The sequence below is a fragment of the Hypanus sabinus genome, chromosome 1 (genome assembly GCF_030144855.1).
Source record: "Hypanus sabinus isolate sHypSab1 chromosome 1, sHypSab1.hap1, whole genome shotgun sequence".
NCBI classification, from domain to species: Eukaryota; Metazoa; Chordata; class Chondrichthyes; order Myliobatiformes; family Dasyatidae; genus Hypanus; species Hypanus sabinus.
The window spans coordinates 138,219,103-138,245,688 of record NC_082706.1 but is presented as its reverse complement, the minus strand read 5'-3'; the positions used below and the strand labels follow the sequence as shown (position 1 = coordinate 138,245,688).

At 41.9% G+C, this 26,586-nt stretch overlaps 1 protein-coding gene across 3 annotated transcripts in view; it reads right to left on the bottom strand.

The window, feature by feature from the left end:
* LOC132398045 (NIPA-like protein 2) overlaps nt 1-26,586 on the bottom strand; it is a 107,253-nt gene that overhangs the window by 44,065 nt on the left and 36,602 nt on the right. For 2 of the 3 annotated variants that reach the window (XM_059976977.1, XM_059976970.1), the window contains exon 2: nt 17,548-17,616. The exons of the other annotated variant lie outside the window; for it this stretch is intronic. In XM_059976977.1, the coding sequence (XP_059832960.1) occupies nt 17,548-17,616 (69 nt within the window). The remainder of the gene's footprint in view (nt 1-17,547; nt 17,617-26,586) is intronic. 3 annotated transcript variants of the gene reach the window in all.

Sequence of the window (26,586 nt, the reverse complement as noted above, 5' to 3'; positions counted from 1 at the left end):
CCCCCCAGCTTCTTGCTCTAACTTTTCATCTTTATTTCCCCCAGTGTCCTGACAAAGGGTCTCAGCCCGAACTGTCAACTGTACTTTTTCCCCCCACAGGTGCTGTCTGGTCTGCTGAATTCCTCCAGCATTTTGTGTGTGTTGCCAATTACATTCTTGCATATTATTATTATCCGTCTGCACCTTCTCAATAACTGCAACACTTCATTCTATGTTCTGTTATTGTTTTGCCTGACACTACGTCAAAGTGCTAATGTGACAAAATGGTCTGTATGGATGGCATGCAAGTCAACATTTTTCACAATACTTCAGTACATATGACAATAATAAATCAATTTACACATGCATATGCCTATGACAATAAACATGACTTTAACTAGATTCCTTCAGTAATCTACTCAGAAACTATGCCTGTACACCTCCCGGAATATGGCACTCCAAAGATAGACAATAGACAATAGGCGCAGAAGTAGACCATTCGGCCCCTCGAGTCTGCACCGCCATTCTGAGATCATGGCTGATCATTCACTATCAATACCCTGTCCCTGCCTTGTCCCCATATCCCTTGATTCCCCTATCCATCAGATATCTATCTAGCTCCTTCTTGAAAGCATCCAGAGAATTGGCCTCCACCATCTTCCGAGGCAGTGCATTCCACACCTCCACAACTCTCTGGGAGAAGAAATTTTTCCTCAATTCTGTTTTAAATAACTGACCTCTTATTCTCAATCCATGCCCTCTGGTACTGGACTCTCCCAACATCTGGAACATATTTCCTGCCTCAATCCTATCAAATCCTTTAATTATCTTAAACGTTTCAATCAGATCCCCTCTCAATCTCCTCAATTCCAGTGTGTACAAGCCCAATCTCTCCAATCTCTCTGCGTAAGACAGCCCTGCCATCCCAGGAATCAACCTAGTGAATCTACGCTGCACTTCCTCAATTGCCAGAATGTCCTTCCTTAAACCTGGAGACCAAAACTGTACACAATATTCCAGGTGTGGTCTCACCAGGGCCCTGTACAAACGCAAAAGGCCATCCTTGCTCTTGTACTCAATTCCCCTTGTAACAAAGGCCAACATTCCATTTGCCCTCTTCACTGCCTGTTGCACTTGCTCATTCACCTTCATTGACTGATGAACTAGGACTCCTAGGTCTCTTTGCATTTCTCCCTTACCTAACTCTACACCGTTCAGACAATACTCTGCCCTCTTGTTCCTGCTTCCAAAGTGGATAACTTCACATTTATTCACATTGAATGACATCTGCCAAGTATCTGCCCACTCACCCAGCCTATCCAAGTCTCCCTGTATTCTCCTGATGTCCTCTTCGCACGTCACACTGCCACCCAGTTTAGTATCGTCAGCAAACTTGCTGATATTGTTTTCAATGCCCTCATCTAAATCATTGACATAAATCGTAAAGAGCTGTGGTCCCAATACAGAGCCCTGTGGTACCCCACTAGTCACCTCCAGCCAGTCCGAGAAACACCCATTCACTGCTACCCTTTGCTTTCTATCTGCCAACCAGTTTTCTATCCATGTTGAAACCCTGCCCCCAATGCCATGTGCTCTGATTTTACTCACCAATCTCCTATGTGGCACCTTATCGAATGCCTTCTGAAAATCTAGGTATACAACATCCACTGGCTTACCCTCGTCTAACATCCTTGTTACACCCTCAAAAAACTCCAACAGATTAGTCAAGCATGATTTGCCCTTGGTAAATCCATGCTGGCTCGGCCTAATCCTATTACTGCCATCAAGATATGCCACTATTTCGTCCTTAATAATGGACTCAAGCATCTTCCCCACGACTGACGTTAGGCTAACAGGGCGATAGTTCTGCGTTTCCTCCTTCCCTCCCTTCTTGAAAAGTGGGATAACATTAGCCACTCTCCAATCTTCAGGAACTGATCCTGAATCTAAGGAACATTAGAAAATGATTACCAATGCATCCGCAATTTCCTGAGCCACCTCTTTTAGAACCCTCGGATGCAGACCATCTGGACCCAGGGATTTATTAGCCTTCAGTCCTATCAGTCTACTCATCACAGTTTCTTTCCTAATGTCAATCTGTTTCAATTCCTCTGATATCTTATGACCCTGGCCCATCCATACATCTGGGAGATTGCTTGTGTCCTCCCTGGTGAAGACAGATCTAAAGTACGCATTAAATTCTGTTGCCATTTCCCTGTTTCCCATAACAATTTCTCCCAATTCATTCTTTAAGGGGCCAGCATTGTTCTTAACTATCTTCTTTCTCTTCACATAGCTAAAAAAGCTTTTGCTATCCCCTTTTATATTCCTGGCTAGACTGAGCTCATAACTATTTTTTTTCTCTTCGTATTGCTTTTTTAGTTAAGATCTGCTGTTCCTTAAAACTTTCCCAATCATCTGTATTCACACTTATCTTAGCCCTGTCATACTTCTTTAATGTTATACAATCTCTGACTTCCTTTGTCAACCACTGTGGCCCCTTCCCCCTCTTTGAATCCTTCCTTCTCATTGGAATGAACTGCTTTTGCATCTTTTGTATTATGCCCAAGAATATCTGCCACTGCTGATCCACTGTCTTTCCTGCCAGGGCATCCGCCCATTTAACTTTGGCCAGCTCTTCCCTCATGGCTCCGTCGTCTCCTTTATTTAATTGCAACACTGACACCTCTGATCTGCCCTTATCCCTCTCAAATTGTAGATAAAAACTTATCATGTTATGATCACTACTTCCTAATGGCTCCTTTACTTCAAGATCACTTATCAATTCCTGTTCATTACACATCACCAAGTCCAAAATAGCCTCGTTCCTGGTTGGCTCAAGCACAAGCTGTTGCAAAAATACATCTCTTAGACACTCCACAAACTCCCTATCCTGGGGTCCAGCACCTACCTGATTCTCCCAGTTCACCTGCATGTTGAAATCTCCCATAATGACTGCATTACCTTTAGCACATGCCAATGTTAACTCCCTAATCAACTTGTACCCAATATCCACGCTACTGTTTGGGGGCCTGTACACAACACCCATTAGGGTCTTTTTACCCTTACTGTTCCTCAGCTCAATCCACACAGACTCTACTTCCCCTGTTCCTAAGTCACCCCTTGCTAAGGACTGAATCTCATTCCTCACCAACAGGGCCACCCCACCCCCTCTTCCCTTATTTCTGTCTCTACGATAGCACGTATACCCTGGTACACTCAATTCCCAGGCCTGATCCCCTTGCAGCCATGTCTCCGTTATCCCAACAATATCGTAGCTCCCCATTTTCATCTGAGCTTCAAGCTCATCTGTCTTATTTCTGACACTACGCGCATTCAAGTATAGAATTCTTAGCCCATTCCTCCTCTCTTTGCTTAAAACACTGTCTATTGTACCTAACCCAGCTCCTTGAACTTCCATCGGGCTAACTGCACCTTGAATTTTGATGATCTTCTCAAGATCACCCAAACCTTCTACACATTTAACCCCATGCTCCTTCTGACCAACCCTCTGTACATGTAACTTTTCCAACACATGTTCTGTCTCACCTTTCTCCTTTACACAATTAATATTTGGGAAACGTCACCTGTCCCTTATCCTTCATTCATTGCCTCTAGATGAAGATACTTATTCTCAACCACCCCCAGACAGAAGACCTTCACTGCAAGGTTCAGATCCCAGATTCTCACTCACCCATCAAGGCCACAAAACTATAAACTTAATTCATAAGAAATACAGGCAAGTGCAAAACAAAATATGGCTCTCTTTACATTCATAATGCCACTCAAGCAACAAACTAACGTCCCAGCACTTAATCTAATGAACCTTCCCCACATTCCTTCTATGCTAAGTAGATCTTTTCTTCAGTATAGAATGCAGATTTGCACACAATATTCCAGTTTCACATTATAATAGAAACAAGGAATCTCTACCAATATTTAAATCCTCTTGCAACAAAGTACTTCCCAACTGTTTGCTGAACCTGAATGTAATGAGGAGGTATCCCATGGCAACATAATCGTGATTGGTTGGCACCTTAAAACCTTTTGGTGATTGCATACTTAAATAGGAGATCAAGGAAGGTGGAATCTTACACTAATCGGAAAAACAACAGCAGGTTTAGATTACCTTATGCTCAAAGGAAACTATTTTCTAATGTTAGGCGAGTCCAGGTGAAAGGGTGGAGTCAGATATAACTTATTCTGCCTGCTCATTCACTTTAAATGAACAGACTGGTTAAATGTGGACACACCCACTCACAGGTTCAAACCAATTTCCCCGAACAAACCCAGTTATTTCTGTACTGTGGCAATTATTTCTCAGCAAAGCACTTGCCCTGCTACACAGCTTCCATTACGTTACAACCATCTGGAATTCCTTAGATTTTTTTAAATGAAGTGACTAAAGGACTGAACGATTTTTGGAAGAATTACCATCAGGTTAAAATTCACCAGCATATGTCATGAAATATGTTATTTTGTGGCACTAGTATGTTGCAATACATAATAAACAACTATAAATTATAATAGGAAACATATACAGTATCATTAAAGAAGTGTGCAAAAAGAAAAAAAATAGTGAGGTAGTGCATGAGGTTTCTTTGTCCATTCAGAAATCTGATAGTGGTGGAGAAGAAGTTGTTCCTAGATGTTGCTGGTGTATCTTCAGGCCTCCTCCACCTTAATGGAAGCAATGAGAAGAGCGCATGTCCTGGGTGATGAGGGTCCTTAATGATCAATGCATCACCTTTTGAAAATGTTCTGGATGCTTTGGAGGCTAGTGCCCATGATGGAACTGACTGAGTTTGCAAAGTCCTGAAGCTTTTTTCTGTGAAGTGGCCCCTCCACACCTGATGCAACCAGTTACAATGCTCTCTGTGGTCCTATAAAAGTCTTCAAGAGTCCTTGGTGACATACCAAGACTCCTCAAACTTTGAATGAAAAATAGCCACTGCCGTGTCTTCTTTGTAATTGTATCAATATGTTGTGCACAGGATAGAGATGTAGACACTCAGGAACTTGCTCACCCTTTCTATTGCTGATCTCTCGATAATTACTGGTGTGTGTTCACTCGACTGTTCGCAATCAATTCCTTGGTCTTACTGACACTGAGTGCAAGGTTCCTTCAACACCACTCAACCAGCTGATCTATCTCCTCGCCACCATCTGAAATTGTGTCAACAATAGTTATTGCATCAGCAAATTTATAGTTGGCATTTCAGCTGTGCCTAGACACAAAGTCATGAGTGTAGAGAGAGTAGAGCAGTGGGCTAAGCACACATCCCTGAGGTGCAGCAGTGTTGATTGTCAACAAGGAGGATACGTTACTTTTGATCTGCACTAACTGGAGTCTCCCAAAGAGGCATCAAGGAGAGGAAGATGCAAGGGCCCAGGTTTCGTTTCTTGTTGATTCGTACTGAGGGTATGATCGTGTTGAACATTGAGCTGTAATCAATAAACAGCAGCTGACGTACGTATTGCTATTGTCCAGTGATCCAAGGCCAAATGGAGAGCCAATGAGATTGTATCCACTGTATTGTGAGATCTGTTGTGACAGTAGGCAAATTGCAACAAATCCAGATCCTTGCTGAGGTGGGAGAGGATTCTAGCCATGACCAACCTCTAAAAGTACCTCATCTGCAGCTGGGAGACAATCTTCGAGGCAGCTCACCCTGCTCTTCTTGGGCACTGATATGATTGCTGCCATTTTGAAGCAAGTGGAAACCTCTGACTGCAGCAGTGGGAAATTGAAGAAGTCCTCCACCAGTTGGTTGGCACAGGTTTTCAGTGCCTACCAGGTACACCACTAGACACCTGGCAGCTTTCACCATCATGAAAGATGTTCTGACATCGACCTCCGAGACAGAGGTTGCACGTTGACCGGATTCTACAGGGATTCGCACAGATGCAGTTTTCGAAGGCATTGAGCTCAGCTGGGAGGGAAGCATCACATCCATTCATGATGTAAGTTTTCACTGTGTAGGAAGCAATGATCTTGAAACTCTGCCAGAGCTGACGTGCATCCGATTCTGTCTTTAACTTCAATCTCAATGGCTTTTTCTCCTTCTCTTAAAAGATCCTTCTGTAGGTCACACTTGGACTTCCTGGATCACACATCTTGAATGCCACAAATCTACCCCTCAGCAGACTATGAACCTCTTGATTCATCCATGGCTTTTAGTTTGATTTTACTTGGTATGTTTTTGAAGGCACACACTCGTCTTGGTGAAGTCGATGAAAACTGTGGCATATTCATTCAGATTCAACAATGAACTCCTGTGTAGTGTCCAGTCCACTAACTCAAAGCAATCCTGTAAGCACCCTTCCATCTCCTTTCACTATATCTTCTTGGTCCTCAGAACTGGTGCTGCGATCTTTAGTCTCTGCCTGTACGCCAGGAATAGAAGTGATCAAACTTTCCAAATTGGGGTGTGGGATAGCATAGTAAGTGCTCTTGGTGGTGATCGAACAGTGGCCAAGTGTGTTGGGTCCTCTGTGTCTACAGGTGATACTTTGGTGGTAGTTATTCAGAGATTTCTTCAGGCTGGTCTGGTTGAAATCCCTGCAATGATAGGGAAGGCATCAGGAAGCACTGTTTTCTGACTGCTGATCACGATGACCAGCTCCTCCAAAGCCTGTCTGATATTGACCTGAGGTGGAATGTACACCGCTACCAGGATGCTGGTGGAAAACTCTCTGGGCAGATAAAATGGACGACACTTGTCAGCTAGATGTTTCAGGTAACTGAGACAGAATCGTCATGCATCACAATGAATTAATCAGGAAGCAAAGTGAACAGGTGCACCTAAAATAGTGCCTAATGAGGGTCAAAGAATCACAGAAAGTAAAGATAGCTTTTAGTAAATGTCCCTCATGCTGGATTGTGAAGTAAGCTTTTTTTTTATAGTTTGAAGTAGGTTTTACAAGCTAAAACAGAACATTTTGTACAATTCAAACAGGGTTAGAGTGGCTTTTAAATGAACAGTTCAGGAAAAAGAGAGAAATTAAAGATCAAAATAAAACAAATGTAAGTGAAACTGACAGCACTTTGCTGTTGTCACTTAGCTGAGAATCAAGAAGGTTACTGCCATCTTTTCTTCAAAGCTTCTGCCAAATTAGTTATCAGAGCTTCCTGGCTTGATCTGTCTGTAAGTGACAGCACAGAACTGGGCATTTAATTATCAAGCTGGATAAAGATCTGACTCTGGCCCAGTACTTGAGGTACTGAGGAAAACGTCTCATCAAATCCAAGCACAATCTAGTTGTCCTTCAGTCATGGCGATGGTTGGTGGTGATTTGACAGAAGTGGCAGCGGTGACTGAATTCCACCCAGTTATTATTTTACCTTGTTCCACCTTAAAACACTGCATAATGATTTAATCTGTATGAACAGTATGCAAGACAAGTGTTTTGGTACATGTGACAATAGACAAAATCTAATTCCATTTCTAGGGGAAAAGGTTATCGTCACACCTGTCTCTCCTGCCTTCACCGATATCCCTTCATACCCTGACCAATCAAAAATCTATCAACCACTGCCTTAAATATACATGAAGACTCAGCCTCCACAGCTGCCTGGGGCAAAGAATACTACAGATTCACCACTCTCTAGCTAAATGAATTCTTCCTCATCTCTGTTCTAAAAGGACTCCCCTGTATTCTGAGGCCATGTCCTCTGGTCTTAGACTCTCCCACCATAGGAAACATCCTCTCCACATTCACTCTATCAAGGCCTTTCACCATGTGATAGGTTAAAATGAAGTCACTCCTCATTCTTCTGAATTCTAGTACCATCGAATGCTCTTCATATGACAAGCAGCCTCATATGTGGTACATTGTCAAAGGCTTTCTTAAAATACAAGTATACAACATCAACCGATTCTCCATTATCTATACTGCTTGTTATTTCTTCAAAGAATTATAACAGATTTGTCAGGCAAGGTTTTCCCTTGAGGAAACCATGCTGACTACGGTCTACTTTATCATGTTCCTCCAAATATCCTGAGACTTCATCCTTAATAATTGACTCTAACAGTTTTCCCAACCACTGAGGTCAGGCTAACTGGCCTATCATTTCCTTTCTTCTGCCTCTCTCCCTTCTTGAAGAGTTCAGTGACATTTGCAATTTTCCAGTCTTCAGAAACCACTCCAGAATCTTGTGATTCTTGAAGGATCATTACTAATACATGCACGATGTTTTCTGCCACCTCTTTCAGAACACTGGGGTATACACCATCTGGCCCAGTGACTTATCTACCCTCAGACCTTTCAGTTTCCCAAGAACCTTCTCTCTAGTTATGGTAACTTCACACAATTCTTGCCCCCGACAGCTGGAACTTCCACCATACTGCTAGCGTCTTTAGCTGTGAAGACGGATGCAAAACTCTTATTCATTTCATCTTCCATTCCATTTCTCCCCATTACTATCTCTCCAGCATTATTTTCCAGTAGTCCGATATCAAATTTTGCCTCTCTTTTACACCTTATGTATCTGAAGAATCTTTTGGTATCTTTAATATTATTGGCTAGCTTACTCTCATATTCCATCTCTACCTTTTTAATGCCATTTTTAATTGCCTTCTGTTGGTTTTTAAAAGCTTCCCAATCATTTAACTTCCCACTAATTTTTGCTCAATTACATGCCATCTCTCTGGCCTTTATGTTGGCTTTGACTTCTCATTAGCCACAGTTGTGTCACTGTTCCTTTATAATACTTCCTCTTTGGGATGTATATATTCTGTGCCTTCCAAATTACTTCCAGAAATTTCAGACATTAGTGCTCTACCGTCATCCCTGCCAGCGTTCTTTTCCAATCTTTTCTGGCCAACTCCTTTCCCACGCCTCTGTAAATCTCTTTACTCTGCTGTATTAGTGATACATCTGACTTTAGCTTCTCTTTCTCAGATTTCAGGATGAAAGAGTCATCGTTGGATAAGTAATTAGAGACCATTACCTGGGTCACAGCCAATCTGACTAATCTTTCCTTCATGGACCCTATCTACACACTTAACTCTGCCTCAGGAAAACAGCCAACGTATTCAAAGGCCGGATCACTCATCTGATTAAATGGACTCATGAACTCAAAATCCACTTTGTTGTTGCCTTGTAGCTTATTGTCTTCCTGCTCTGCGCTTTCTCTGAAACTATCATGAATTTGTCAATCCTGTTACTGGTTTTCCCTTGTACTACCTTAATGTAGAGATGTGATGAAATATGTGTGGATGCCGTTACAAAGTTTTTCATTGTACCTCGGTATAATAATAAACCAGTTTACCAATTGCTGCTCTCCTTGTTATGTATTTTGCTTATTATCAGTTGTTTCACATACGGGGGTGTGATAGAGAAGAGCAAGGGATTTGAGCAGGCTTTGGGCCTCTTCACTTTTAGGAGCAGAAACAGATGTCCTCATTTTAATTTCAGTTCTCTCAGCATTCCAATTTTTGCTAGAGAGCAAGTGTAACTCCAGATTATCACGTTGAATATCAACCATCAATTTGCCTCCACCAATGCTGTCTGGCCTGCTGTGAGTCAGTAGGTTGTTGGATCAAAACCCACTTCAGAACACAAGTAGAAAATAACTAAACTGGCATTGCAGTTGAGAGAACTGTGAGGTACTGAAAGAGATGTTAAACTGTCTGTTCTGTCAGGTGTACCCAAAAGGTCAGTCTTGGTGGGAAGCCGCTCTACTGCAATTGTGAGCACACTTAAAAATAATTAGCTGGAAAGCACAAAAGCGCCTTTCACAGTGAACTCGATCAGAACAAGAAGGGGAGGGTGTCTGTAAGCTAAGGTCATGGTAGGATTTGTAAATGTGATTAAGAATTCTAAAATTCTAAATGTGGCCAACAAATAGATGACTGATAGATATAGTGCTTGGAGTTTCTGTAGGGTGGGAAAGGTTGTAACCAATACATTCCAACTTGAAATCGATTAATATTACGTGATTGGTCTGGACTCAAACTGGTTTCAAATTTTTCAGTGATATTTGGTAATGATCGTACATATCTTGCATCACTTCAGGAAAAATCACTCAGCTGTTTATTCAATAACATACAACGGTTTCAAAGTTCAAAGTGAATCTTTATCACGGGGAACACTCATTCCCAAAATACCACACAGAGATAACAAATCAACTGCATACTGTGATAGAGCAAGGAAAGCTGATTATAACTGATGGATTAAGTAATTGAGGTATAATGTGGGAGGTGTGTGTCACCAAGTCTGTGATGGTGAGCTATACTCTGGAACTGCCAGAGCTATGTACAGCTGGGAGGTAAGGAATGACCAGCTCAGTCACTTCGGTTATGGGTCTAAATGCTGTGGGCCTGGAGTCACACTGCATAGCATCAGGCCTTTTGACCCAACTGGTGCATGCTGACTAAGACGTCCATCAAAATTAGTCTCACTTGCTCACATTTGGCCTGTATCCCTATCCCACCCCTGCATGTGTCCAAGTGACTTTAAAATGCTGTTAGTGTACCTGCCTCAACCACTCCCTCTGGCAGCTCATTCTACATACTAACCACCTTCTGGGTGGAAAGTTGCCCCTCAGGTTCCTATTACATCATTTTCCTCTCACCTTAAAGCTGTACCCTTTATTTCTTGATGCCCCAACCTTGGGGAGAAAAACTGTGCCTATACATATTTCCTTCTTATGGATATAGATGGGTATCACAGGGACTTTTCTAAACGTCACAGGGTCCACTCTTTATTCTGGAGTTATTTAATTAGCTGTAGATCCCTGGTGGATGGTGTGGAATTTCTATATATAGAGATATATAGAAATATCTCTATATAGGCCTCCTGTAATGAGACCATTGCTACTGTGTCCCTTAATAATGCTTCCCTCCCAGGTTGTGCAGTTTTATAAATCCATGATTGCAGGTACACCTAACAAAAGCATCAGCATGTTCCAGGGGCTGGGACCTCACCCTTGTCAGGTACTAACATAGCAGTCACTGCCTGAGGCATTTTACTCTCCGAAGTCACACTGTGGGTGGCTCATTACCCAAAGCAAAGGATTCCTGAACACCAGGGGATTCGTGCAGGATGATGTATAGGATCAGCAACCGTATGGATTTCTAGCACAAGCTTGTTGGGTTAAATGATCTGCTCCTGCTTCTCACTACTGTGTATCCAAATTCTAATTAAATGATCAAACTGCCTGATGTCATCTGAATGCTGTGTATGCCCACAGGAAAACAAGTCTCAGGATTGTATATGCTGAAATGTATGTACTTTGGTAATAAATTTTCTTAGGATTTAAACTTTGAACATCAGAGCCCAGGGAAAGCAATATTAACCCAGGCCATGATGGCAAATGCTCCCTGTGTGTTCCAGCTATAGGAAGGATGAAATTAAGCTGGAAAGGGTGCAGGAAACAGTCACAAAGATGCTCCTAGGACTGGAGAACTTGAGCTATAAGAACGGACTAGGTAAGCTGGGGCATTGGAGGCTCGTTTAGCCTGTCCTGTACAGCCATAACTGCCACAGCCAACAAAGTTCACCAGCACCTCTACTTGCTCCACCATAGAAAACATCCCATCTGTATGCACCATGGCTTGGTATGGTAACTCAAGACCACAAGAAACTGCAGAGTTGTGGACACAGCTCAGCAAACCACAGAAACCAACCTCCAGGCTCAAGGACAGCTTCTATCCCACATTAAAAAGACTAGTGAATAGCCCCTTAATTTGATAATTAAGGACTCAGCCTCATTATGATCTCACAGCTTATTGTTTACTTACACAGCATTTTCTCTGTAACTATTACACTTCATTCTGCAATCAGTTATAGTTTTCCCTTGTACTACCTCAATGCACTGTTATAATTAAATGATCTGCATGCATGGAGGGTAAAACAAAGTTTTCACTCTATCTCAGTACATGTGACAATAATAAACTAATTTTCCTTATGGAGTTTTATATGGGTCATAGGTTTTTTTTTTCTCCCCAGTTTACAGGAGTCTAAAGCTAGAAAGTATTGGTTTAAGATGAGACGGGGTTGATTTAAAAGGGACTTAGGGGACAACCTTTTCATCCAGTGTTGGTGATTGGTATATGGAATGAGTTGCTGGAAGCAGCTGTAGAGGTGGAGTCAATTACATTTAAAAGATGCATGGGGAGACAAGTCCTGGACAGATACAGGACAAACACAAGCAAACATGACTAGCTCCGATAGACAGTGTGGCTGACATAGATGAAATTAGGGTGAGAGGCCTGCTTCTCTTCTGTCTGACTGAGACACTCGGTAATTTCTATGAAAAAGGACACGTCCCCTCAAATCAGTAAAGTTGCCAATTCCTCAGCTCTGTTCTGGATTTGTCTGATAGAACATTAACTCCAAAACACAGTAAATCCTGGAGAAAAATCAATAGGCAATAAAATCATTATTGCCTTTCAATTTCTGTGAACACTTATTTGTTAAGTATCAAAATATTGGCAACTGGTTCAAGAGTGCAGCTGCTTGATTGTTCTTGAAGCTTAATTCAATTGGCCAGTGAACTAACTGTGCTCTTTCCAATTGGCTGGGAATTGAACCAACGAAAGGAGTGTGAAGACAGATTTTTCAACTACCGGGTATGTTTATATTTCTGTTAGGAATTGCCTCTCATCTTTGCCTGTTGGATTGGGGGGGGGGTGGGTATTGCTCAGAAGAGAGAAGACATAGTCAAACATAATCAAAGACTCCCTTCCGCCCTGGGTATTCTCTCTTCTTTCCCCTTCTATTGAGCAGGTGTTTTTAAAAAAAAGCCTTAAAGTGCACAGCATTAGGCCTAAGGATACCTTCTACTGAATCGCCGTTACAAGGCTTAGTAATAATGATCAGAGAAGCACAGAGAGAATCTATGATTACCAACAAGTATCTTTATTGTCTAAACTACTAAGTACCTGTGTGCACACTCATTAGCTTTCCCTGGCTCTCCTGATCAGTCAAAGAATAGAAAAAGGAACACTCGAGCAAAGGAATCTACAATCACCAAGCGTTCCTCATAGTCCTGATCCACCCTCAACATATTCCACATAGGGTCACTCCCACTTGTATCTGTGATGGTTAAGCTTCAAATTTGTTGCTACCTTGTATTTAAAACCTTTGCTATTATATTCATTCCTTACCAGTTCAAATGTTGCATTTCAGTGTTATTGGCTCTAAGTCACCTGACTGACCTATGGCACCTTCTTATTGGCTCTGGTCCAAGGGCTATACAACTTCATGCTTTAGCTGACTTCATTTGTTCTACAAGAGTCTGGTTCAAACCATTTAAACCAGGCCACTCAGACATTAGTCCAACATAACACATCAGGCTACTTACCAAGTTAGGAGCCCATAGTATTACAGGAAAGTTACTAACATGGTTAGAGCATTGGCTGATTGGAAGAAGGTAGCAAGTGTGAATATAAGGATCCTTGTCTAGTTGGCTGCCAGTGACTAGTGGTGTTCCGCAGGGTCGGTGTAGGGTCCACTTCTTTTTATGCTGTATAGAAATGATTTTGATGATGGAATAGATAGCTTTGTTGCCAATTTTGCAGATGATACAAAGATTGGTAGAGGGGCAGGTAGTGTTAAGGAAACAGGCAGGATGCAGAAGGACTTAGACAGATTAGGAGAATGAAATATAATGCTGGAAATTGCATGGTCATGCACTTTGGTAGCAGAAATAAATGTACAGACTGTCTTCTGAATGGGAAAAATATCCAAAAATCTGCAATGCAAAGGGACTTGGGAGACCTTGTGCAGTACACTCGAAAGGTTAACTTGCAGGTAGAGTTAATGGTGAGGAAGGCAAATGCCATGTCAGTATTCACTTCAAGAGGTCTAGAATACAACAGCAGGGATGTTATGCTGAGGGTTTATAAGGCACTGGTGAAGCCTCACCTTGAGTATTCTGTACAGTTTTGGGCTCCTCATCTTAGAAGAGATGTGCTGGCATTTGAGAGGGTTCAGAGGATGTTCACAAGGTTGATTCCAGAAATGAAAAGGTTATCATATGAGGAATGTTTGACGGCTCTGGGTTTGTACTCACTGGAATACAAAAGGATGAGGGGGGATCTTAATGAAACCTTTTGAATGTTGAAAGGCCTAGAAAGAGTATAGAGCATAGAAATTTACAGCACATTACAGGCCCTTCAGCCCACAATGTTGTGCTGACCATGTAACCTACTCTAGAAACTGTCTAGAATTACCCTACCACATAGCCCTCTATTTTTCTAAGGTCCATGTACCTATCTAAGAGTCTCTTAAAAGACCCTATTGTATCTGCCTCTATTTAATATACTGTATGTATATTTACTGTAATTTAGTTTTTCTCTCTATTATTGTGTATTGCATTGTACTGCTGCCTCAAAGTCAACAAATCTGATGATAACAAACCTGATTCTGAGATGTGGAAAGGATGTTTCCCATGGTGGGAGAGTCTAGGATAAGAGGGCACGGCCTCAGGATAGAGGGCTGCCCTTTCAAAACTGAGATGCGGAGAAATTTCTCTAGCCAGAGGGTGGTGAATTTGAGGAATTTGTTGACATGTGCAGCTGTGAAGGCCAGGTCGTTGGGTGTATTTAAGGCAGAGATTGATAGGTTCTTGATTGGACATGACATAAAAGGTTATGAGGAGAAGACCGAAAAGTGGGTTTGAGGAGCGGAAATAAAAGGATCAGCCATGATTGAATGGCAGAGCATACTTGATGGGCCAAATGGCCGAATTCTGCTCCTATGTCTTATGGTCTTATAACTAGATTACTTCTGTAGACCTGCAATGGTACACATTACACAGTTTATCTGAGAATGATCTCAGGTTTAGCAGCTCAAACTCCTTGGTCCACATTCAATTGCTCTGATTAGATTATCCCAGAGCAAGAATCAGTTCTCAAACAGTTCACAAAATAGAGATTGCAGAGCAACTTCATAAAATGTCAGTCTCCAGTCCTTCAACTTCAAGGCAAGAACAAAGACAATGAGTCTGTCTACTTCCACTGTCCTTGATTCATTTGAATTTACTGATTAATAGACTATAGTTTTTTTCCCAGCCAACAATTCCTAGTAACGTGGTTCTCAAACATTTTTTGCCCGTGGCACTCTTGTGACTTTCATGTACCTCTTTTGTCCCTACCCTCCGTAATCTAAGTTACTTGCTACAGATTTTATTGGTCAACTGTACTAATTATTCTAATAAAGTCAATAATTATGCTTAAACCGGTTATAGGTATTATATGTTAAATGTGATGCTACAGGTGCAAATGAATGATAACACTATTTCAAAGCTCTGAATAGGATAAGTTATTTACAGAGCCATAGAACATTACAGCACAGAAACAGGCCTTTTGGTCCTTCTTGGCTATGCCAAACCATTTTTCTGCCTAGTCCCACTGACCTGCACCTGGGCCATATCCCTCCAAACCCTTCTCATCCATATACCTGTCAAAGTTTTTCCTAAATGTCAAAAGAGAGCCCGCATTCACCACTTCATCTGGTAGTTCATTCCACACTCCCACCACTCTCTGCGTGAAGAAGCCCCCCCCCCCAATGTTCCCTTTAAACTTTTCCCCCTTCACCCTTAACCCATGACCTTTGGTTTTTTTCTCCCCTAGCCTCAGTGGAAAAAGCCTGCTTGCATTCACTCTATCTATACCCATCATAATTTTATACACCTCTATCAAATCACCTCTCATTCTCCTATGCTCCAGGGAATAAAGTCCTAACCTATTCAACCTTTCTCTGTAACTCAGTTTCTCAAGTCCCAGCAACATCATTGTAAACCTCCTCTGCACTTTTTCAACCTTATTAATATCCTTCCTGTAATTAGGTGACCAAAACTGCACACAATACTCCAAATTCGGTCTCACCAATGTCTTATACAACCTCACCATTACATTCCAACTCTTATACTCAATACTTTGATTTATAAAGGCCAATGTACCAAAAGTTCTCTTTACAACCCTATCTACTTGTGACGCCAATTTTAGGGAATTATATATCTGTACTCCCAGATCCCTCTGTTCTACTGCACTCCTTGGTGTCCTACCATTTACCTTGTATGTTCTATCTTGGTTTGACCTTCCAAAGTGCAATACTTCACACCTGTCCGCATTAAACTCCATCTGCCATTTTTCAGCCCATTCCTCCAACTGGTCCAAATCCCTCTGCAAGCTTTGAAAACCTTCCTCACTGTCCACTACACCTCCAATCTTTGTATCATCAGCAAATTTGCTGATCCAATTTGCCATATTATCATCCAGATCATTAATCTAGATGACAAATAACAATGGACCCAGCATTAATCCCTGTGGCACACCACTAGTCACAGGCCTCCACTCAGGGTAGCAATCCTCCACTACCACTCTCTGGCTTCTTCCATTGAGCCAATGTCTAATCCAATTTACTACCTCTCCATGTATACCTAGTGACTGAATCTTCCTAACTAACCTCCCATGCGGGACCTTGTCAAAGGCATTACTGAGGTCCATGTATCCAACATCCACTGACTTCCCTTCAGCCACTTTCCTGGTAACTTCCTCGAAAAACTCGAATAGATTGGTTAAACATGACCTACCATGCACAAAGCCATGCTGACTGTTTCTAATAAGTCCTTGTCTATCCAAATACTTGTAGATCCTATCTCTTGGTACTCCTTCCAATAATTTACCTACTACCGATGTCAAACTTAGCAGCCTATAATTTCCCAGCTTACTGTTTGAGCTTTTTTTAAACAATGGAATTACATGAGCTGTCCTCCGATTCTCCGGCACCTGACCCGTGGATATCAACATTTTAAGTATTCCTGCCAGGGCCCCTGCAATTTCAGCACTAGTCTCCTTCACAGTCCGAGGGAATACCCTGTCAGGTCCTGGGGATTTATCTACTCTGATAATGTATACAATATATATAATATTCTTCCAGCCATCAAAGAAGAAGTGCATAATATTGTTACTTTGGGTGTTCTATGAGATTTGTGTGACTGATGCAAACAAGTGGGATTTTGAATAGCTGGTTGAAACTTGGTTAAAGATAATCAGAGATAACTTCTATTCACAACATCAAGATGGTAAACAGCTTTTGATAGCAGGTGAAGGGCAAGACTAAAACCACATTCAATCAGATAAGAAGTGGGAAATCCAATTAAAAACAACTCTGCTTTCTTCCAGAGAAATATTCATTTTTTATATTTGCATATTTTGATAATATTTCATTCAAACAGTAAACTTTTCATGGCCCATTCAGAAGCTCCTGTGGCCTCCAGTTTCTCGTTCTTCACTTGTGACCCCTATAAAAGCCATATTGCCCACATTGCCCACATAATGCCCTATTACAATAAAATGAACTCTTGACTTTGCAATCTACCTCATAGTTTTACACATTATCATCTCTCTGCAACTTCAGCATTTTAGTCTGCAATCTGTTACTGCTTTTCCCTGGTTTGACCTCATTTGGATCCAATGATCTTATGGATGGCATGCAAAACAAAGTTTCTTACTGTACCTCAGTACAGGTGACAATAATAAACCAGATTTACCAATTTGACTTCCAGATTTCAGGAAAATAAAAACAATTCTGAAACAGTGAATGTTACAGTACCTGGATATTTAAGGATATACTGATAAGGATATTTCCAGTTATCGCTAAGATTGTTCCCAGGATGGTTGTCTGGAGAAAGGTAAAAGAAAAAGGCATTAGTGAACTGAATGTAAGATTAGGTAACAGAAAGCTGAAAAAATGTACAATCGCTGTCATCCTGATGTTGAGACACAGAGAGTCTGGTTCATTGAAAAATTTCTCCTAACTTTGCAAAAGGAACAGCTCCTGTGGTCATTCCCCTCGATAAGAAGTATACCACTTTGGAAACTGTTGAGTGGGGGGGGGGGGGGAAATGACCTACCAGGGAGAAGCCACAGCGAGCAGGTCTCCGGTACTGCGTATGGTTCTGTTGCTCAGAAGGTAAGGGGGGAGAAGAGCTGAGCTACGGTTACAGGGGATTTGATGGTTAGAGAAACAGAATGGAGGTTCTGTGGACAAGAACTAGATTTCTGCTTGGGTGCCAGAGTCTAGGACATCTTGATTGGGTCCACAGCATTCTTAAGCAGGAGGGTGAACAGCCAGAGGTCGTGGTCAACGTTGGTACTAATAACATGGATAGGATGAGTGACAAGGCCCTGCAAAGTGAGTACAGGGAGTTGGGTACTAAGTTAAACGTCAAGAAGCCCAGGGAGGATATCTCAGGATACTACCCTTGTTACATGACTGAGGCCAGAAATAGGCAGATTATACAATGTAACGTATGGCTAAGGAGTTGGAGCAGGAGTGAAGGCTTCAGCTTATTGAATTATTGGGCTCTCTTCCAGGGAAGGAAGGGCCTGTACAGAAGAGATGATTTCCACCTGAACCAGAGGGGGACTAATATCCTAGCGGAAAGGTTTGGTCATAAACGAGAGTTGCAGGGGGATGGGAACCAAAACACCAGAACCGTTAGTGAAGTGGTTGAGGAGAACGATGTAATATCTATAAACAAAGTCTCGAATCAAAAGGGTGGGACTATTGTTCTGAACTACACATATTCAATGCAAGGAGTATCATAGGAAGGGCAGATGAGATTAGGGCATGGATCAGCACAAGGAATTAAGACATTGCATCATTAGCGAGACTTGGTTGCAGGAAGGGCAGGACTGGCAGCACAGTGTTCCAGGGTTCAGTCAGGTCAGACTAGAGAGCTTGTCTAGTGAGACTTTATAGGTAGAACTGAGAAATAGGAAAGGTATGACCATGTTAATGATAAAATTATTGACCACCAAGTCTGTGGGATATAGAGTAGCAAATTTGTAGAGATCGCAGACTGTTACCAGAAACATGAGGTTGTAATAGTAGGTGATTGACAGGGACTCCTTTAGCGCAAAAGGGCTGGATGGGAAAGTATCTGTCAAATGCGTTCAGGAAAGTTTCCTTCATCAGTACCTAGATGTCCCAACAAGAGAAAGTGTGATACTAGATCTCTTGCGAGGGAATGAGACAGGGTAGATGATTGAAGTTTGTGTAGGGGGAACACTTTGCATCTAATGATCATAATGCCATTATTTTCACAGTAATTACGGAAAAGGATAGGTCTGGTCCTTGGTTTCAGATTCTAAATTAGAGAAAAGCAAATTCTGATGGTATCAGAAAGGATCCGGCCAAGTGTGGATTGGGACAGGCTGTTTTCTGTACTTGCTAAGTGGGAAGCCTCCAAAAGCGAAATTTTGAGAATACAGAGTTCATATTTTCCTGACAGAATAAAAGGCAAGGATAACAGGTTTATGCAACCTTGTTTTTGAGAAATATTGAGGCACTGATTAAGAAACAGAAGGAGGTGCATAGGCATTCAGAAAGAAATGAGGTACTTGAGGAGTATAAGAAATACAAGAGAACACATACGAAAGAAATCAGGAGGGTTAAAAGAAGACATGAGGTTGCTCTAGCAGACAAGGTGAAGGAGAATCCTATTACTTCTACAGATGTATTAAGAGCTAAAGGATAGCAAGGGACAAAATTGGTCCTCAGGAAGATCAAAGTGGTAATATATGTGTGAAGCTAAAAAAAGATGGGGGGAGATCTTAAATAGACTTTCTGCACCTACATTTACTCAGGAGAATGACACAGAGTCTAAAGATGTAAAACAAGCAGCAACGAGTTCCCTATGCAGATTACTGAAGAGCAGGTGTTTGCTGTCTGAGACAAATTAGGGTGGAAAAATTGCCAGGACCTGACAAGGTGTTCCCTTGGACACTGTGGGAGGCTGATGCAGAAATTGCAAGGGCCCTAACAAAGATATTTAAATCATCCTTAGCCACAGATGAGGTGCTGGAGGATTGGAGGATAACCAATGTAGATTACAAGAGCAGAAGTAGGCCATTCAGCCCACTGAGTCTGCTCTGCCATTCAATCATGGCTGATCCAATTCTTCCAGTCATTCCACTCCCCTGCCTTCTCCCCATACCCTTTGATGCCCTGGCTAATCAAGAACCTATCTATCTCTGCTTTAAATGCACCCAGTGACTTGGCCTCCACAGCCAGTTGTGGCAACAAATTCCACAGATTTACCACTCTCTGACTAAAGTAATTTCTCCACAGCTCTTTCTAAATGAGCATCCTTCAATCCTGAAGTTGTACCCTTTTGTCCTAGGCTCTCCTACCATGGGAAATAACTTTGCCATATCTAATTTGTTCAGACCTTTTAACAGTTAGAATGTTTCTGAGATTTCCCCGCCCCCCCCCCCCCCCATTCTCCTGAACTCCAGGGAATACAGCTGTCAGATGTTCCTCATACAGTAACTCTTTTCATTCCTGGAATCATTCTCATGAATCTTCTCTGAACCCTCTCCAACGTCAGTATATCCTTTCCAAAATAAGGAGCCCAACAATGCACACAATACTCCAATTGTGGTCTCACCAGTGCCTTATTGAGTCTCAGTATCACATTCCTGTTCTTGTATTCTATGCCTCTAGAAATGAATGCCAACATTGCATTTGTCTTCTTCACCACTGACTCAACTTGGAGGTTAATCTTTAGGGTATCCTGCACAAGGGCTCCCAAGACCCTTTGCATCTCTGCATTTTGAATTCTCTCCCTATCCAAATAATAGTCTGCTCATTTATTTCTTCCACCGAAGTGCATGACCATATACTTTCCAACATTGTATTCCATTGCCACTTCTTTGCCCATTCCCCTAAACTATCTAAATCTCTCTGCAGACTCTCTGTTTCCTCAACACTACCCACTCCTCCACCTATGTTTGGCAAACTTAGCCACAAATCCATTAATCCCATAGTCCAAATCATAATAGGATCCTTTTATGCTCACTCTTGGTTTTCTGCTGATCAGCCAATGCTCCAACCATGCTAGTAACTCCCCTCTAATTCCATGGGCTCTTATCTTGCTAAGCAGCCTCATGTGAGGCACCTTGTCAAAGGCCTTCTGAAAATCCAAGTACACCACATCTACTGCATCTCCTTTGCCTACCCTGCTTGTAATTTTCTCAAAAAATTGCAGTAGGTTAGTCAGGCAGGATTTTCCTTTCAGGAAACCATGCTGGCTTTGGCCTTTCTTGTCATGTGCCTCCAGGTATTCCGTAATCTCATCCCTAACAATCGATTCCAACAATTCCCAACCACTGATATCAGGGTAACAGGTCTATAGTTTCCTTTCTGCTGCTTCCGACCCTTCTTAAATAGCAGAGTAACATTTGCAATTTTCCAGTCATCTGGTACAATGACAGAATCTATCAATTCTTGAAAGATCATTGTTAATGCCTCTGCAATCTCTCCAGCTACTTCCTTCAGAACCCGAGGGTGCATAAACCAGGAAATTATAGGCAGGTGAGATTGATATTAGTAGTGGGAAAGTTACTGGAAGGTTTTCTAAGGGACTGGATCTATGAGTATTTAGATAGACAAGGACAGATGAGGGATTGTTAATGTGGTTTTGTGCATGGTAAATTATGTCTAACCAATTTTATAGAATTTTTTGAGGAAGACACCAGGGAAATTGATGAAGATAAGGGAGCTAATGTTGTTTACATGGACTTTAGAAAGGCTGTTGACAAGGTCCTGCTTGGGATATTGGTCAAGGTTCAATTGCTTGGCACTCAAGATACGATAGCAAATTGGATTAGACATTGGCTTCTCAGAAGTGGCCTCTCTGATTGGAGGCTTGTGACTCAGGGAGTGCTGCAGTGATCAGAGTTGGTTCCATTGTTGGTTGTCATCCATATTAATGATCTGGATGTTAATGTGATAAACTGGATCAGCAAATTTGCAAATGACACCAAAATTGGGGTGTACTGGATAATGAGGAAGGCTATCAAAGCCTTCATAAATCAATGTATTGAGTCCAGGAGTTGGTATGTTACACTGAGAGGGTATAATACATTGAAGGGGCCTTGTTTGGAGTATTGTGTTGAGTTTTGGTCATCGACAGAACCTGCAGGAAAAATGTAAATAAGATTGATAGAGTACAGAGAAAATTCCCAAGGACGTTGCCGAGACTTGAGGACCCGAGTAATAGAGAAAGGATAAATACATTATTTCTTTAATCCCTGGAACATAGAAGATTGAGGGGAGAGTTCATAGAGGCACACAAATTATGAAGGGTATAGACAGGGTAAATGCAAGCAAGTTGGGGTGACTGTAACTCGAGGTCATGGGCTAAAGGTGAAATGTTTAAGGGGAACATGGAGGGAAACCCTTTCACTCAGAGGGTGGTGAGAGTGTGGAACAAGCTGCCAGAACACTTAAGAGAGATTTGGTTAGGTATATCATGATGAGAGAGGTATCTAGGGCTGTAATCTGGGTGCAGGTCTATGGAATTCAGCAGATCAATGGTTTGGCACAGACTAGATGGGCCGAAGGGCCTGATTCGGAGCAGTAGTGTTCTATGGCTCTATGACTTCTGAAAAAATTTTATATCACTTAACAGATTAGTACTGATACCTCATATTGCAGGCACCCACAGATGTGCTAGTAGGTGATGCACCATCAATAACTCACTCTGAGACGTAAAGGCGAGATATCGGCTATTATTGACTGGAAGAAGGAACCAGCAGTGAGTGACCACCATACTACATCCTGGAGACTGAGGCCGAGCGTCAGGCCTCAGATCGCCTTTATACAGGGGTCTGTGGGAGGAGCCACAGGAGCAATCAGCAGGGGGCGTGTCCAGACAGGCACACATAGTTCACCACAGTAGGTTAATTGGGGGCTGTCAGTCTCCCATAGTGTAAGTGAGTGACAAAAGACTAATGTCAAATACAGTACAGAAAGAGGCCCTTCAACCCATCTAGAACACCCTGACCACTAAGCACCAACTTACCTCGTAATTACCTTGCACTCTTATTGTCTGTCTGCCTGCACCATCTCTGTAACTGTACCTCTATATTCTGCATTCTGTTACCGTTTCCCCTTTTATTACCTGTATGGATGGCACACAAAACGATGTTTTCCACTGTACCTTGGTACGTTTACATGGGGCAGCACAGTGGTGCAGTATACTACAGCCCCAGTGATCCGGATTCAATTCTGCCACTGTCTGTAAGCAGCTTGACTCTCATACTTTCCTCCCACATTTCAAAGACGTACAATTGGTCACATGGATATAATTGGGCAGCTGGGGCTTTTTATGCTGGAAGTGCCTATAACTCTGCTAGGCCTCTAAAAATATCAATAAAATAAATGTGACAATAATAAACCAATTTACCAATTCCTGTTGCCATGGCAAAATAACCAAACTAATCAAGGCACCGCCCACCCTGGTGATTCTCTCTTCTTGCGCTCCCATCAGGCAGAAAATACAAAATATTGAGAACATATATCACCAGGCTCAAGGACAGCTTTATCCCACTGTTATATAAGACTATTATTTCAACTTTTTACCCAATAAAGACAAACTCTTGACCTCCCAATCTACCTAGTCATGGCCTTGCATTTTATTTGCTTGTAGGCACTTTGCATAACTGTAACTGATTCTGCAATCTTTTTTTCTTTTGTACAACTTCAATGTACTTATGTATGGAATAATCTGTATGGATGCCACATAAAAAAGTTTTTCACTGTATCTTGGTACGTGACAATAATTACCATTTACAAATGTATTTAGCATTCCTATCATAAGACCAAAAGATATAGGAGCAGAATTCGGCCTTGTTGCCCATCGATCCTGCTCTGGCATTTCATCATGGCTGATCCATTTTCCTCTCAGCTCCAATCTCCTGCCTTCTCCCCATATCCCTTCATTCCCAGACCTATTAAGAATCTATCAGCCCCTGCCTTAAATATACATTAAGACTTGGCCTCCACAGCTGCCTGTGGCAAAGAATTCCACCGATTTGCCACTCTCTGACTAAAGAAATTCCTCCTTATCTCCATTCTGCAAGGACGCCCTTCAATTCTGAAGTTGAGTCCTCTGGCCTTAGACTCTCTTACCATAGGAAACATCTTCTTGATATCCACTGTATAAAGGCTTTTCACCATTTGATAGGTTTCAATGAGGTCACCCCTCATCCTTCTGAATTCTAATGAACAGGCCCAGTCATCAGATGGTCCTCACATGAGAAGCCATTCAATCATGGAATCATTTTCATGAACCTCCTTTGAACCCTCTCCAGTTTCAACACATCCTTTCTAAGACAAGGGACCCAAAACTGCTCACAATACTCCAAGTAAGGCCTTACCAGTGCTTTATAAAGCTTCAAATTTACATCTTTGCTTTCATATTCTAGACCTCTTGAAATGAATGCGAACATTGCATTTGCCTTCCTTACCAGAGTCTCAACATGCAAATTAACCTTTAGGAAATCCTGCACAAGTTCTCCCAACCCCTTTGCACCTCAGTTTTTTTTTTGTATTTTCTCTCCATTTAGAAAATAGTCAACCCTTCTATGCATGACCATGTCAGGAAATGTGTCATTCTCCTAATCTGTTTAATTACTTCTGTAGCCTCTCCACTTCTTCAGAACTACCTTCACCACCACCTATCTTCATATCGTCTGTAGAGTTTGCAACAAAGCCATCAATTCCATCATCCAAATCACTCACATATAACGTAAAAAGAATCAGACCCAACAAAGACTGGAACAACACTAGCAACCAGCATCTAACAAGAAAAGGCTCCCTTTATTCCCATTCTTTGCCTCCTGCCAATCTGCTACTGGTTAATCTATTCTAGAATCTGTCCTGTAAAACCATGGGCTCATAGCTTGTTAAGCAGCCTCAAGTATGGCACCTTGTCAAAGGCCTTTTGAAAATCCAAGTACACATCATCAACCAATTCTCCTTTGTCTATCCTGCTTGTCACTTCTTCAAAGAATTTCAACAGATTTGTCAAGCAAGATTTTCACTTGAGCAAACCATGCTGACTATGGCCTATTTTATCATGTCCCTCCAAGTATCCTGAGACCTCATCCTTAATAATCAACTCTAATAACTTTCCAACCACTGAGGTCAAGCTAACTGGTCTATAGTGTCCTTTCTTCTGCCTCTCTCCCTTGAAGACTGGAGTAACATTTGCAATTTTCCAGTCTTCTGAAACGACTCCAGAATCTAATGATTCTTGAAAGATCATTACTAATGCCTCCACAGTCTCTTCAGCCACCACTTTCAGAACCCTGGGGTGAACACCAACTGATCTAGCTAGCTTATCTACCTTCAAAACTTACAGTTTTACTAAGAACCTTCTCTCCAGTTATGGTAACTTCACACATTTCATGCCCCATGATGTCTGGAACTTCCACTTTACTGCTAGTGTCTTCCACAGTGAAGAGTGATGCTCTCCATCGAACATCGATGGCTCCTTGGTAGAGATCGTTAAGAGCACCAAATTTCTTGGTGTTCACCTGGCAGAAAATCTCACCTGGTCCCTCAACACCAGCTCCACAGCAAAGAAAGCCCAACAGCTTCTCAGCTTCCTGCAAAGGCTGAGCAAAGTCCATCTCTCACCCCCCATCCTCACCACATTCTACAGAGGTTGTATTGAGAGCATCCTGAGCAGCTGCATCACTGTCTGGTTTGGAAATTGCACCATCTCGGATCGCAAGACCCTGCAGTGGATAGTGAGGTCAGCTGAGAAGATCATCGGGGTCTCTCTTCCCACCATTACAGACAATTACACTACACGCTGCATCCACAAAGCAAACAGCATTATGAAGGACCCCACGCACCCCTCATACAAACTCTTCTTCCTGCAATCGAGGAAAAGTCACCAAAGCATTCAGGCTCTCACGACCAGACTATGTAACAGTTTCTTCCCCCAAGCCATCAGACTCCTCAACACCTAGAGCCTGGACTGACACCAACTTACTGCCCTCTACTGTGTCTATTGTCTTGTTTATTAGTTATTGTAATGCCTGCACTGTTTAGTGCCCTTTATGCAGTCCTTGATCTAGTGTAGTTTTTTTCTGAGTTGTTTTTACATAGTTCAGTGTAGTTTTTGTACTGTTTCATGTATCACCATGGTCCTGAAAAATGTTAATGACAATAAAAAGTGACTTGACTTGAAAATATTTATTCAGTTTGTCTGCTATTTCATTGTCCCCCATTGATATGTCGCCAGCATAGTTTTCCAGCAGTTTCATATCCACTCTTACCTCTCTTTCATGTATCTGAAGAAACCTTTGGAATCCTCTTTAATATTATTGGCTTGCTTACTTTCGTATTTCATCTTTACCTTCTTAATTACTTTTTTAGTTGCCTTCACTTGGTTTTTAAAAGCTTCACAATCCTCTAATTTCCCACTCATTTTTTGCTATATTGTATGGCATCTCTATGGCTTTCATGTTGGCTTTGACTTCTACATGGTTGTATTAACTTTCCTTCAGTATACTGTATTTCTTCCTCTTTCAGATATATATATCTTGTGCCTTTTGAATTGCTTCCAGAAATTCCAGACATTTGTGGCTCTCTTTTTTAAAATGTATTTACTTATGGGATGTGAGCATCGCCAGCTGAGCCAGTATTTATTGCTTTTTCCTAGTTGCCTTTGAGAAGGTGGTGATGAGCTGCCTTCTTGAACTGCTGCATCTGCCATCATCCCTGCCAGTGTTCTTTTCCAATCAATTCCAGGAACTCCTCTCTCATGCCTCTAATTTCTTTTACTCC